The sequence below is a fragment of the Seriola dumerili genome, unplaced genomic scaffold, assembly GCF_002260705.1.
Source record: "Seriola dumerili isolate Sdu_G_001 unplaced genomic scaffold, Sdu_1.0 BDQW01000393.1, whole genome shotgun sequence".
In the NCBI taxonomy this organism is placed as follows: domain Eukaryota; kingdom Metazoa; phylum Chordata; class Actinopteri; order Carangiformes; family Carangidae; genus Seriola; species Seriola dumerili.
This window is the reverse complement of record NW_019174648.1, coordinates 1297451-1311818: the sequence shown is the minus strand read 5'-3', so window position 1 is coordinate 1311818 and position 14368 is coordinate 1297451. Positions and strand designations below refer to the sequence as shown.

The window sequence follows — 14368 nt, the reverse complement described above, 5'->3', positions numbered from 1 at the left end:
TTCTTCCATTTTATGAACTTTTTAAAACGACGACAACAACAACAACGATTGTTAGTTTTTTTTCTTTTTTTGGCTTGATTTACTTTATGAGAGACGACGTTCATGTGCATCAGGTGCATTTTACTATAACCTGTTGTTTTTACATAAATTTTATTCCCTCTTCGGCCTGACAGTCGGCAAGACTCATCCCCCTCCCCGTCCCGACCGGCCACACCTTCGTTTTTATCCCTGCAGATTTTGCCAGGCTTAGGACGACTTTAGCGGTTTGTCTGCCGTTTCTTTCGACCAAGGTTTCTCCTGTTTATGTGAGTTATTGAGATTAACCATTATTGTAGTTTGGGTTTCACATTTGTTTGTTTGTTGTTTTAGGACCTGGTCTGTCCTGAAGCTGAAATCTTGCTCTGTTTATTGGGAAACACGTTATAAATAAATACAACCGTTATCGACCACCAGCTAGATGTTTCTGTGGCTTGACATAACGTTGTCTCTCTGTCAGAGCTTTATTTACATCGACACAGTCAAACACTGAAGAGGAGAGTAAGATCATGGTACAGAACATGGCCTTCTGTTTTTACTTTCATAATAAAACGTGGCAGAGAGAGAAGAGCATTATCTTTCAGTTTCCTCAGTTTTAGTGGAAAACTGGGAAAATTACTCATTAAATTATTGTCCTTTTTCGTTCTTAATGACTTCCATTAATTTAACATGTTAAATCAGCTGATTGGCCGGTGACAAAGGCCGACTAGAGCCGACAGTGGTGAAAAACTAGCGGTGGTGCCTAGAGGCTGACTGTCTCCTCAGTGTGTCGGGGGATGTTTTATAACCAATAGGGCTCGATGATATGATTGAGAACAACGTCACTGAAAACACCAGATCCCCGGTTTGAGAATTTAATCGCTGCAGAAACCCCCCGACTAGAGGAGGAACTCGGCTCCAGCGGGACACAGAAAACGTTGAGCTGACCCCTCTGGCGACTCGTCGAAATGTGGTTCTGATCGACACAGACGGCGGTCCGACAAAATTAAATAAAGCACCTACTTCCTGACTGCTCTGCAACTTGAAAAGCTCCAGCGTGTTGACCTAACCATCGCTTGAACACACACACACACACACACACACACACACACACACACACACACACACACACACACACACACACACACACACACACCATCCTGTCATCCTGACCTCTGACCCTCGGGGTTTACCCAATGGGAGCGGATGTTATTGGACTTAATGGATCCAATATGACACAGATATTAAAGCCAGGAAAGACTAAAGTAAAGACTCTGAGGACTTTCAGTCGAAGTAAAACTGAAGCCCTTTGGCTAATAATAATGAAAACCAACACACACCGTCTGGATTGTGTCTCTGGTGCGTTTGTGTCGGGGGTCGGACATTATATCACCCAGAGGAGCGGGGGGTCTTACTCAGGCATTAGCAATGGATTTAAGAGCCACGGATGATAAACGAGCTACAGAAGCTTCTACATTTACTAAAAGCCTCTTTTTTCTTAAAAACACACAACGCTGACAAGAGGTGTGTTTGTCCCTCCCACTATTACCAGATGTTTGTTGTAAAGCTGCAATTATTGGCTGCAGGAAACATCTTCAGGTCATATTTCTATGTCTTTGCACGCCAGTCCTGCCCTCCTCCTCCTCTATAAGCAGCACGCTGTTCCAGCGCCCTCCAGAGCTGTTGGCACGGTCGTTGGTACATATGAGCCAAAGCATGTGCAGACGGCAAACAGCACGAATAACATGGAACATTTTGTTTGATCAGAAGGTGACAGACTGATGTATTGTGCGTACTTTCAGGCTTATCGTTTGTTTTGTAGTGTCAAACTGCATTTAAAATCAACACCTGATGCATGATGGGAACTTAAACGTGACTGTAACCTGCTGGAAATATGAGTACATTTCAAATTCAGTTTCTTGCTTTTGCTTCTTTATACAAACACACACACACACACACACACACACACACACACACACACACAGAAGCTGCACAGAGAGGTTCACCCTCAGGGATCAACAGAGCATCGCCAAAGTCATACGTGACAACATCTACTCTCTGTCAGTTAGCATCAGTTAGCATCAGTAAGCATCAGCTAAACAAACAAAAAAAAAAATTGTGTTTGTTTTTTTAAGTAGAAGGTGCCAAAGTTTCTTGCGGGCACAGCTCCTGCATGATAACGAGGAGCAGATTGCACAAATCATGCAGGAGAAAGAGAAAACTGTTTGATTCTGGTCCAAAGCCAGTCTTAAATGTCAGATAGAGAACGGCTGGGATAAAGAGCTGTCACATTAAGACACAGTGAACTTTCACTCAACTGGAACTAGAAAGAAAAAGATTTTAACAACTTGATCTAAATTGTTGTTGGTTGTTAGTACGTTAAATTTAAACATCAAGTTAAATAGTTGATCGAGCCCGGACTCCCAGACTCTGCACTCGACTACTTTCCACCTGTGAACTTCAGGGCGGTTAACGGCTATGATCGAGAACACGCGTCGCGTCACCGACTTGTAAGTACAAAAGTAAAACTGAAAAGAGACAAATAAGCACCTTACCACCTGAACGGCTCACAACAATAACAGTTACAGAAGGTAATAGAGCCGCTGGCTGTGTCATTTAGGCCGAGCAGGAGGCCCGTACAGAGGTAGGTGGTATTACCTGAGCTATATCATTTACCTACAGGTACCTGGCTGTAATGTGGCGCTCGTCACTGTATCATTTACCTAAAGTGGCGTACAGTAGGCAGCAGGCAGTAAGTGTAGGCTTCTGTGTCAGACAGTAATTGTTGTTTGGATACAGGCTGAAAGAGGCCGAGCTACAGTGTGAAGCTTGCAGTTAGTCTGGTTTTAGCCAGAGGTGAACACACACACACACACACGCACACACACGCACACACACACACACACACACACACACAACATGGCGATAAAAAGTGCAACTGATTTTTTAAGGTTTTTATTTAAAAAGCTGAAAATGAATGAAGACACCTGTCCAGTTCCGCCTCGTCCAATATTTAATATTCTATCGATGTTCAATTCTAGCATCTATCTTTTTAGCTTTAGCAACAACAGATTCAATTCTTGTTTCACTCTAAAAACTTGCACAGGAAGTTGCAGCATTGTATGTGTGCATATAGCCTGAGAGGCGAAACCCAGGGCAAAATAAAGTCTGCAAATGACTTGCTTCTTCTCCTGTGAGTGCACTGGGATGACTGAAGGTGAAAGTTAAATCAAAGGGAAAAGCCCTGGAATAAAAACGCTGTTACATAACGTTCAGCTTCAATTATCACCAACAGCACTGCTGAGCTTCAGGAACAGCGGCGAGCGCTGGAAAGACTTTTCTTCACCCTGGGTTTCGTCTCTCAGGCCACACAGAGGCCGACCTGACGTTCTGATTGGTGGAGCCTGATGGGGCCGACAGGAAGATCTCACTCCGACCTGCCTCTGCACAATCTACCATTACCTTCCATTAAAGACCGATATCTTGTACTATTTGTAACATTAATATAGATGCATGTAAATAAATGACATCCCACCACCGACTGCAGTTTTGTGGGGTTGTAAAGTTTGACTGAACAAAGACAAAACCTTTGGATTTAAGCTGCTGCCGGTCTGGCTTTTGCAATCATGCTCGTCTTATATTGAAATTCGACCATAAAACGCCTCAGAATTAGAAATATTCCACGTCAGCGTAGCGTGTCTGCATCTTAATTAAAGTCCCTGCAGTGTCCGAGCTTCAAAGATCACACTTTAAAACATATTCTGAAGCTGCACTTCCACTTGTATATATATTTACAGCCGTCACCTCTCTGAACCTGGTGATGCTGAAGCATTTACAGGAGCTTGTCAATGTGTAGGAATTTTTATGAAGCCAGCAGGTTCATATACTGACATATAAAACACCCACAGAGCGTTCCCGTTAACTGCCACCCTGCGTTACAGCCGTAAATCAGACAGCCGAGCTGCTGTCTGTTGCTGCTAAAGTGGAAACCATGTGAATATATCTGTATATACTATGTCTGATAAATGCTATGTCTGCTAAACCACCAAACTTATGTTGTATATTTCATGCACTACTTTTCCAAGGGAAGGCAGTGTCCCTGTGTTATGACTGTTCAGAGCGTCATATCATCACGACCTCTGTTTGCTAGCAGTGTCTTCACAGTCGTCCTTGAGACAGACGTTCAACTATTGCTTTTGAGAGACCTATAGAAACACTGTCTAACGCTACCTAAAGACCTGCAGGAGGGAAAGATTTCCTTCACATTAATGTCATGGAAGCAAAGCCAAGAAAACAAGTTCCTCGCCCGGAGACATGATCAGCTTTGTGTTTACGAGTCTGAGTTTGATTCCTCGCCTGGAGAAATCACAGTACAGTCTTATAGACACGGGCTGTTGGAGCATGCGTTACACAAACCGACACTGAGCTCACTTTGATATATGTCAAACAGTGATAATGTTTGTGGCGTTGATGTGTGGAAAAAGATTTAAACAAATTTAAATGGGAGCCCTGAGGTCACAGTTTCTTGACAAACCAAAGGTAATTTACTTGTTTCCGCAAATTAAACGATCAGAACAGCTTTTTAAATCGAAACCTCAACTGAAATAAATAGTTAACAAACTAAACATTGTTTTGTGGGAGGGGCCAAATATCACAATCAACCCAGTTTAGTTTGCTCACCTCACAGCCAAGAGATGATCAGTCTGCTTAATGCAATAAATCCAATCACATAACGAGCTCAGTCCTGTTCGTCTTTGTTTACATTCACATGTGTCTATTTGTACACTGCAACATAAAATAAGGCTGGTAACTAAATACCAGGCTGAAAATTGCACTAATCTAATTTAAAGAAAGCAATCACAGAATCACATAAAGGTTCCTATGGTTCGTTGCCCTTTTGTGATTTATTGTGACAAAACGCTGCAACTATGCATGTCTACATTTTGATAAATATGATTTTTAGGTTCAAAGTAAAGAGATAAAATTGATTTTAACACAGATCAAAAGAAGACAGCATCATGCAGATAAGACGTGACTCACCCTGCTGCCTTTCTCTGGATTGCACCTACATCCTCCGCTACAGTCCAGGCCTGCACACGGCTCGTCAAACTTTGCACCCTGCAGAACAGAGAGGGAGAAAAGGATATTACAGCAACTGCTTAGGAAATGTATTTCTGTTCAAGACCAGACATTTTTCGGTGTTTGTTCTCCCTTTCATGTTGGAAAATTGTGGTTAGCAAAAGCTCAAAAGTCACAATTTCCCGTCTTTTGTTCACGTCGAGGCCTAATGTATAAGCACGCTGTTGCAAAAGTGGAGGAGTCTTTGTTCAAATCCCCGCGTGAATAAAAGAAAACAATCAAACAAAGAGCACTGCAGTAGAGAAACATCTAAAGTCACGTGCATATGAGGAATCCTAACAGCTGCATCAGCCAGATGTACAGCAACCTGAAAAAAGCAAAAGGATTTAAACCGGATTTTAAGGAGGATCAGATCCAGTCAATGTTCATTCCAGGTGTTGAAAGATAAAGAACATGACTTTTTTTTTTTCTTTAAAGAGCAGATTTAATTATGTATCCAAACATAACATGTAGCATCAGGTTCTTTGAGTTATAAACAATGAAGTGTTCCCTTTGCATTGCGTCCTGACTGGATGTGTGACCGTTCACCGTTCACCTCCAGCGCTCTTACGTGCCCATTGATTAGTAACAGAAACGCAACCTTAACTACAACCAGAGTCAAACCTCTAACCGAAAGAATAGAGCCAGTGATACCAACAGGAGCCCTGGGGGAAGCTTTAAATTCCCCGTGACTTCTTTCGTAACGCTACTGTGACCTGCGGGATGCTTGTTTTCTCAGCCAGGGAAAACAGGAGTGAGCTGGTGTGAAAGAAAAAAATAAATCAAATCACACATTTGAGTGTTGCACAAAGACTAAACTAATCCACTTTTACCGTATGCAAAAAGGGTTTATCAGGCCATTACAAAATGTGAGGACAGAAGACAGATGCTGTTTACATAGAAGTTGTTTATGGAGCTTTGTTCTTGAGAACCAATGATTGATGAGCAAAGAAATATTAATCTGTTCTTAGTGGGATTGGGGCTTGAAAACTTTCTGCAAAGTTGCACATTTTCAATGGTGATCTGATGCTCCACTGGGAATCAAAGGTTAATCAATATGAACTGCAGCTGTGTGATGCTGCTAAGGTTGTGTTCAAAGACGACTGTGAAAATTAGGGATTATAGGATAAGATATAAATACTGAGAATGAAGTTTAAAAACTTGCTGTTTAATATCCCACCCCAACATACTCTTCCAAAGAGAACTACATCACATTAAGGAAGTTGTAATATAATTTCGTGGGACCTCACAGTCATAACCCTGGTCTCAATCAATCAATCAATCAATCAATCAGTCAATCAGACAACTTTTCCTCCATGACAACACAGGACTGAAGCTTAGTGTGGGGTTTTTTAGTGCTTGGACATGTGTCTGCTTCCAAGAACGATTGTACTACAAAATGAAGAACAGCTGCTGCGGTGACATGAGGATCCTAAAAGGGTTTCCACGGACAGAATCAGGAGATTTACAGCTTTCTAACAATGTATAATTTGTCATGGTCGTCTGAAGACTGAGCGCTGTACAAACCAAAACACACGTAAAGTTGTGCCGCCAAGGTCGACACGGCCCACGGGTGGCGTTATATGCATACATGGCAGTGTTGTGGACAATAGCTTTCTATAAGCTGTTCCCCTCTCTTTGATTTTTTTGCCACATTTTGCCGCTCTTACTTCCCGTCCTATTCCCAATAAACAAACTCAGTGTCACCACGCACCATTTGTGGTGCATAAACTCCAACTGAACTGCAGATTAACCTTCAGTTCACTGGGTGGCATTCCTGACATACCTGCGAAAACATCACGCAGTGCTTTTCGAGCCTTTATAAGCTGACGTATGAGTGGCATAAGCTCATATACGAAAGGTCCTTAAAACTTCACAACACCGAATGCCATCTATTCACATGTCGGGTCTCTGGGTGGGAGGCGATGGACCACATGGTGAACGGAAATATGTGTGTTTTTCTTATTTGACCTGTATGTATCTGCGTGTTTATACGTGTTGCATCTAAACCGTGTGTAAAATATGACACGCACATGTACGCAGGTAATTAATTAGCATGCTCGAGTCCTTCGTGTGAATACATGAACAAATGTCTCGTACGAGTCCGTGATTTGGGGGTCTCCTTTGGGGTTAAACTCAAAGGTCATGGCTGGCGTTTCAACGTGATTAGCGGATGAAAGGGTGATGGCGGGGTGGTGAGACGTGGAGGAGAGAGGGACAGGAGGGAGGACGGGAGAGGAGGAGGGACAAAAAGGGTGTTGACTGGGGGTCTGATGGAGATTAAGGGGACAGGAGTGGATGGAGGAGCAAGTGTGCAGGTCAAAGCTGAAATGTGATGAAGAGTGCGGGGTGTATTAGTTCATATGAGCAAAGTCCGCGAGTGTTCATATCCACAACAATCGAGGTCAAGGGCCCTCCAGGACCCCTGTTAGTACTCATCAGCTGGTCTGGTCTGGGTCTCAAGTCGAATATAATAAGAGCCTGAGAAAGACTGTGCATATCCCATGTGAAGGCGTCTGAGAAATTTTTATTTAACAAGGGTCGACAAGATGACGACATTAATAGACGACACTGCACAGGATGGATCTGAGCTGTTTTAATTAATGTCGCATTATTATATTTATATATGGTGAAGATGCTCCTCATTCTCTGCTATTGAGTTGCACATCTCCAATTTTGAATCTGCAAAATCAGATCTCTTATCAAATGTATTCAGAAATTTCANTGCATTATTATATTTATATATGGTGAATTTTTCACAACTGAAGATGCTCCTCATTCTCTGCTATTGAGTTGCACATCTCCAATTTTGAATCTGCAAAATCAGATCTCTTATCAAATGTATTCAGAAATTTCAGCACAAAAACTTCAGCGCACACCAAACACGTCTAGATCGATTTACTGGTTGAGTTCAGTCGCAACATAAAGCGGTGCACGGTGTGGCTTCCTCATCACATGATCAAGTCTATGCTTTTATTTAACTTATTACAGCAGTAGTTATTTACAGATCATGCAAACATATAGTAACTCATGACTTATTCGATGTAACTTTCAGCAACTTTATGCGACTAATTTTACAACAAAATAAAATAAAAGCAATATTTAAGAATAAAACTCTTAGAAACTTAGATTATAGTAGAAACTAATATAATACTGTATTTTCTACTACTTTACGGCTGCAACTAACATTTATATTCATTATTGATTAATCTGCTGATACATTTCTTGATTAATTGATTCGATTCAATCGAGAAAAATGCTGAAAAATAAAATTTCTTAAAACCCAATGTGACGTCTTCAAACCTACAGTCGAAAGATAATCATTATTTTAAGAAAACTGGTAACATATTAAGTAGCATAAGCAGAGGACTAAGATGCCAAAGAGCACAACTGTCAGCTGCTACTACTACAACTACTACCACCTGGCCGAGACGAGACAACCGAGTCAGCTACAACCACAAAAAGCTGCAGACAATAAAACACGAACTTGAATGTGGTGGAGAAAGAAAAGGAGAGGAAAACACACAACAAGGAAGAAACAAGCTTGGCACAGAGCAGAGAGAGAGAGAGAGAGAGAAGGAGAGAGAGAGAGAAGGAGGGGAAAGGTCAGTGGTGCTGGTCCTGCTTTCTTCCCTCTGATCTCCTCAACTCTTGTAATCACAGTGACAGAAGGAGGGCAAAGGAGAGGGAGAAAGTGAAGCCGGGAAACAGTGAAATTTGGGATGGATGACGGAGAAAAGGGGAAAAAAAAAAGAGAGAGAGGGAGAGTGAAGGAAAAAGGTTGAAACAAACGGAGAAAAAAGGAGGGAGAAGCTCAAATTAAACTTTTGGCAAAGAGGCTGAAGAGACAAGAAGCTAAAAATAGAAGCAAAACAAGTGCTTTGGGGCATTAATGGTATCTCAAATTAAGCTGAAAAAGAACAAAAAACAAGTTCAAGCAAAAAGATTGTTTAAATAAGAAAAAAGGGAACAGATAATGACAAAAGAAAGACAAAAAATAATGCTTAAGGTCTTGTGCTCTCTTAGCTCCCATCTCCGTATCATGTTACCCTTATTATTTTGATATTTTATCCCCCTTTTGTTAAGGCATGAATACTTCTCCCCAGGTACCATCCAATAAGAGCAGGCCGATTCAGATTGTTATTGCCCCGTGAGATCCATTGTTCTGAGATATAATCCAGCCTTCCACCTGCTCGGGGGCTGATCCTCGCTCAATTCGCACCGTCCACACCCAAGAGTTAAAAGTGAAGGATGATATGGGCAAACAGATGCTAAGCCAGCGCCCTAGGGAGAACATTCAACCTGAGAGCGGAGGACGTGTGATGTGGTGTTAAAAAATACCAAAGGAGGAAGAACAATGAGTAAAACATGAACACATGCACACAATAAAGAGTTATTAGAGGTCAACAGAAACACGTGGAGGAGGGCACGTGACTGTATTTGGATGTGTAGACACAAGTAATGATGACGCACAATGTACTAGACTTGTGAACACCCTTTTTAACCTTTAACCTAATTTTAAATTTAACCCCTAATCCTCATTAAAAACATTCAAAAAAGTGGAAAATACATAAAATGTCCTCACAATCCAACAACGTCCTCACTTGTAAGATCTGACACTGGTCCTCACAAAGATACATGAGCAAACACACCTACAGATTAATTAAGTAAGTGAACTTTATTTCTATAATGCTTTTTCAAAACCAGAGCTACAAGGTACTTTACAGAATTTAAAGGGGGAGGTCGAGCACAGAGATGGATGTACCTGTCGTCTCCTCTGCCCCAATGCAATGCAAGCTGAATGAAATACAGTCCACAGAACAGTTTTACATTTCATTAGAAATATTTCCCCAAAGAAATACAGAGGAAAACTGATAAATTTCAAATGTTATTTCCTAATACTTTCAGCAGCAGAAACAAAACTCCATTGACCTTCATTGCACGCAGTCTTAGACATACTGTTAAAGGTTGTGAGAATGTATGCTCATAATTAGCATACATTCACGGATATAACGTGATAGAACAGGCACGCTCCCAATTGTCTGGATGAATCCAACAACGTGTTTGCACACATCAATCCTTTCTTCCACTCTGTCACCGTGGCATTACCCAGCTATGCGTCTTTCAGCCTGAGCTAATGTTTCCCGATCAATCCTGCCTGTTTGCTCATACTTTACTGTCCAAACACTTTCATGCTTGTGCGTCTAACTTGAGACTTTTAAAAGCCGGGTGTAATACCTGTCTACTAAAAAACCTCCTGCAGTCCGTACAGCTGAGAGTGGCAGCTCATGGGCAACGGCCGACGTCTGGACTTGCCCGTTCATTCCTATAGGGCCTGCTGATGTTATCTGGATGACGGTTGAGTCTAAGGTTACCCAGAATACAATATACACTATATGGCGGAGACAACATGCATGATGAGACAGGACAGCCCTTTTCTTTTAAAAAAAAAAAAAAAAAGAAGTGATAAAGCCTTGCGTGCATCGTATGTTATAGATACACAGATACAGCATGATGGACAGATATACAGTAGAGTTAAACATGGTGGTGGTGGTTTACGTGGAGGTCAGAGAGTCTGATGAGTCTGTTAAGATAAGCTAAGCTAAGCTAAGATAACTTGCATGTTTACCATGCTGAAATGAAAGTTGTGTTGATTTTTGAAAGTATATAGTACACACATTTTTGTTTGTTAAATGGCTTAATGTAAAGCAGCTGCCAAATGAATTCACTTTATATCGAATAATCAAACCATAATTAATAATAAACACTTCTATTGTAGGTACTAACGTGGACAATCCTCCTGCCTCACAGGAAGTGATGGGTTTCTGGGTCCCATGGTCACACTCATACAGTTTGACTGACAAGTGAATTCTGGGACTTGAAGTGCAGAAACACCGCAGCAGTGTTAAACTGTAAATGTTGCACAAGCAATTTTGAAAAAGACCTGAACCGCCTTAAAACCTAAAAATTGAGACTTCATGCTTTCCCCTACAAAGTGCTGCATGGGAATCTGTTTAATCCACAGCCTGTCAATCTGCATGTCATCACACGGTAACAACCAATGGGAGAGCAGAGTTCACGCCAACACCTGTCAGTCAAACTGTCAGTGCATAATACAAACCAGTGAACACGCTGATTACTTAAATAGGAGAAGCAGGTGTCCGTTTTTAACAACAAACCCAGACTGAGATCCATTGAGTGACAGTGAGAATGATGAAAAATGTATTTGGAAATAGTGTTTGACCCTGAAGGACCTCTTTACATTTCACCTTTGCCTGAACTTGACGTTGAGGAACGAGGGGGGGGGGGTTGCAACTGCTTATGCAAATAAAGAAAGACAAGGTGGAGATAAGAGGAGAGAGAAAAGGACTCTTTCCTCCCTCTAGTGTCCTCCTCCTCAAACTTTCCTCCTTCCCATTTTTACAATCATAATATCTCTCTATATTTGTCCTCCCTTCTTCCTCCCTTCCGTCTCCCCCTGTCTCCTTACTCCCCTTCATCATATCCTTCCTCTTCCTCTCTCTCTGGTCCATCTGTGACCCCGACATCCACCGCAGGAGACTAACCAGCTGTGTTTGGGCCTGCAGCGTTCCTCGTTTACTTCTGTTTATTCCACGCTGGGTGTTTGAGTGTGTGTGTGTGTGTGTGTGTGTGCACATGTGTGTGAGCAGTATGGACTGCATACAAGCACACATGCATGGTGGAGTATGTGTACAGGCGACAGTTGAAGACACTTTGTGTGTCCACTTTTATGTCCAGGGCATAAACGCACCATTTCAGATTTATCCATTCACATATTTCTGCATGTGTGTAAAAGCTCACGTGCACTGCTTTGTGTACTTTTACACAAGCTCACGTGCAGTCACTTGACAGGGCCACCCAGCTGGAGCCAGGTCACCTATAACTTGGCCAGACAGCGGAAATTTGTGACGCTAACAGGGACCCAAACAGGACGTCGCACACACCCAGCTGACATGGCCGACAGCTGCGAACGTAAACAGAGTAAGCTGCTGTTGATGGCAGAGAAAAAGCATAAATACCGCAGGAAAAGGGGATTTTTCAGGAATGCTCGCTTTGATTTCACAGACGTTTTTAGAAGATTTGTCTCGTAAATATTACAAATAATCACAAACACCAATTACATCTCTCATCTTCCCTGCTGCCGTGCTGTGAAATGACATAAAACTCAATACAAAGTGATGGGAGGCACATCTGGAGCAAATATCCAGAGTCTGTAAACTGATAATCATATCGATCATATATATATCATATTGAAGAAACAGAACTGTCAACTACACATAACTGGAATCAATGGTCCTTTAAACAGAGCAGCTGGTCTTTCTCATTGTGTGACCTCATGTTAGCAGATAGCAAACAACATAAAAGAAACTTTACACCCCCTTACATTTCCCCGTCTCTAATCCCGTTAAGACTGTGTTAACGTTGTGAAACGACTTAATGTCAAAGTCTTTAAATATAAACGTGTTGCATTGTGTGGCACTTTCCTGGCAGAGTCAAAGTAAACTCAGATTTAGAAAACTAAGCTCCTGCTTTCTCTCCCACACACCGAATTATCAAAAACAAACAAACACCAGAGACGGTCATAAATCACCCGCAAAACAAAAGTTACTATGAAGAAAAAAAATCCCCGATGCTACTCTATCTATCACAATCACCTCCGTGACACAACAGAGAACATGAACATGCAACTCTTTTATATGAATTTATGAGACATAGAAATGTGTTGTCTGCAGGGAAATATCCTAAAATCAAAGTTTGTGCGTCGCAGCTGCAGGAGGTTTTGAATCAAATCCCAACTGGCTGACGAATTGTGTAAGGTGCACAGAAACCTGTCGTGATCGTGAACAAAACCACCTGCCAAAACATATTATAGTATATATCGTCAGTCGCTGTGCACTGCATGTGTGAACGCATTAAACAAAGTGCGCACACACACACACACAGATGTCTGTTCTGTGATCTTTGCTCATCATGTCTCTGTCTGTGTGTTTCAAAACTTTCCAAAAAAAAACATTGTCTGTGAAGTTATCTTCTGTCCAAACTTGCTCACTTAAAATGTAAAATGCAAATTCCACGCAGCCAATCAGATCTTTACATTATCCAGGAAAAGGTCAGGTAGAACTCAAACGACTTCTGATACCAACACGAAACATGAATGCACACGACTCAGTGACTTCTGAGGTACAACATAAAGGTATTTTTAAGATTTAAAGAGAGTGTGTGTGTCTGTCTGTTGCCGTCAAAATAAATCAGGTGAAATAACAAGTACAACATTTCCGTACAACTGTACTTCAGTAAATGTATTTAGTTACTTTCCGCCAGCGATAAACCTTTAAATCTCTACTTGCTTGCACACATGCAAAAACCTGTACACACACACACACACACACACACACACACACACACACACAGATCCCTCTTTCTCTTTCCTCTGGCTAAAGATTCTGCAGTCATGATGGAACAGAAACATTGCTATTAGACAGGATTAGGACTCTACCTGCCTCGCCTTGTTGGCTCTCTCTCTCTCTCTCTCTCTCTGCCTCTGTCTCTTTTTTCTTTCATTCATCGACATAATTAGAGACTTAAGGGGTTGGGAATTTAGCAATTTTATCATGAACAAAATGAACCAGGGCGAGAACGGGCACGCAGGCAGAGCGCGAGCTAGGCTACATGTTGTTGCTAATACCGCCGGTACGGGTTTACGTCGTGTGTCCTCAGGTCTCATGCCTCGTATTGCAACCCTGCTCAGATCCCTGACATTACACGAACATATCTCACAGAAGAATGTAAGTCAGTAAGAGGGAGATTGATCTGCGATGCCAGAACGTTCTGAAACATCTGTGATACTTTGGTGATTAATGGGTGTGAACCCCTGGAAGACTTGCTTATTTACAGGCGCAAGTATGAAAAATTAAGAGTGTGCCGAGTAAGTTTTAGGAACCACTGGCCTCAGGAAATATTAAAAACCTCATGAGACAGGTTTCAGTTTATCATTTTCTTCTCCTGGAGTTCACTGAAACATCCCCACACGAACGCTGTGACTTATTTACAGATTGTGTCGCAGCAAAGTACAAGGATCCCCTCGTAACAAGCAGCACCGCCACCCAATCGGATGACTTCACCTCCTATGTGGACAGAAATACTGCTGCCCTGACAACCGGCACCAGTGTTGGTGATCTCACAGGGGAGGGGGGGGGGGGGAATCACCGGGGGG

General features: G+C 42.0%; 1 protein-coding gene across 1 annotated transcript in view; it reads right to left on the bottom strand.

Annotated features, from left to right (window-relative positions):
- col4a6 (collagen type IV alpha 6 chain) overlaps positions 1-14368 on the bottom strand; it is a 108528-nt gene that overhangs the window by 38147 nt on the left and 56013 nt on the right. The window contains exon 3 of the mRNA XM_022761308.1: positions 5056-5133. Coding sequence (XP_022617029.1) covers positions 5056-5133 — 78 coding nt within the window. The remainder of the gene's footprint in view (positions 1-5055; positions 5134-14368) is intronic.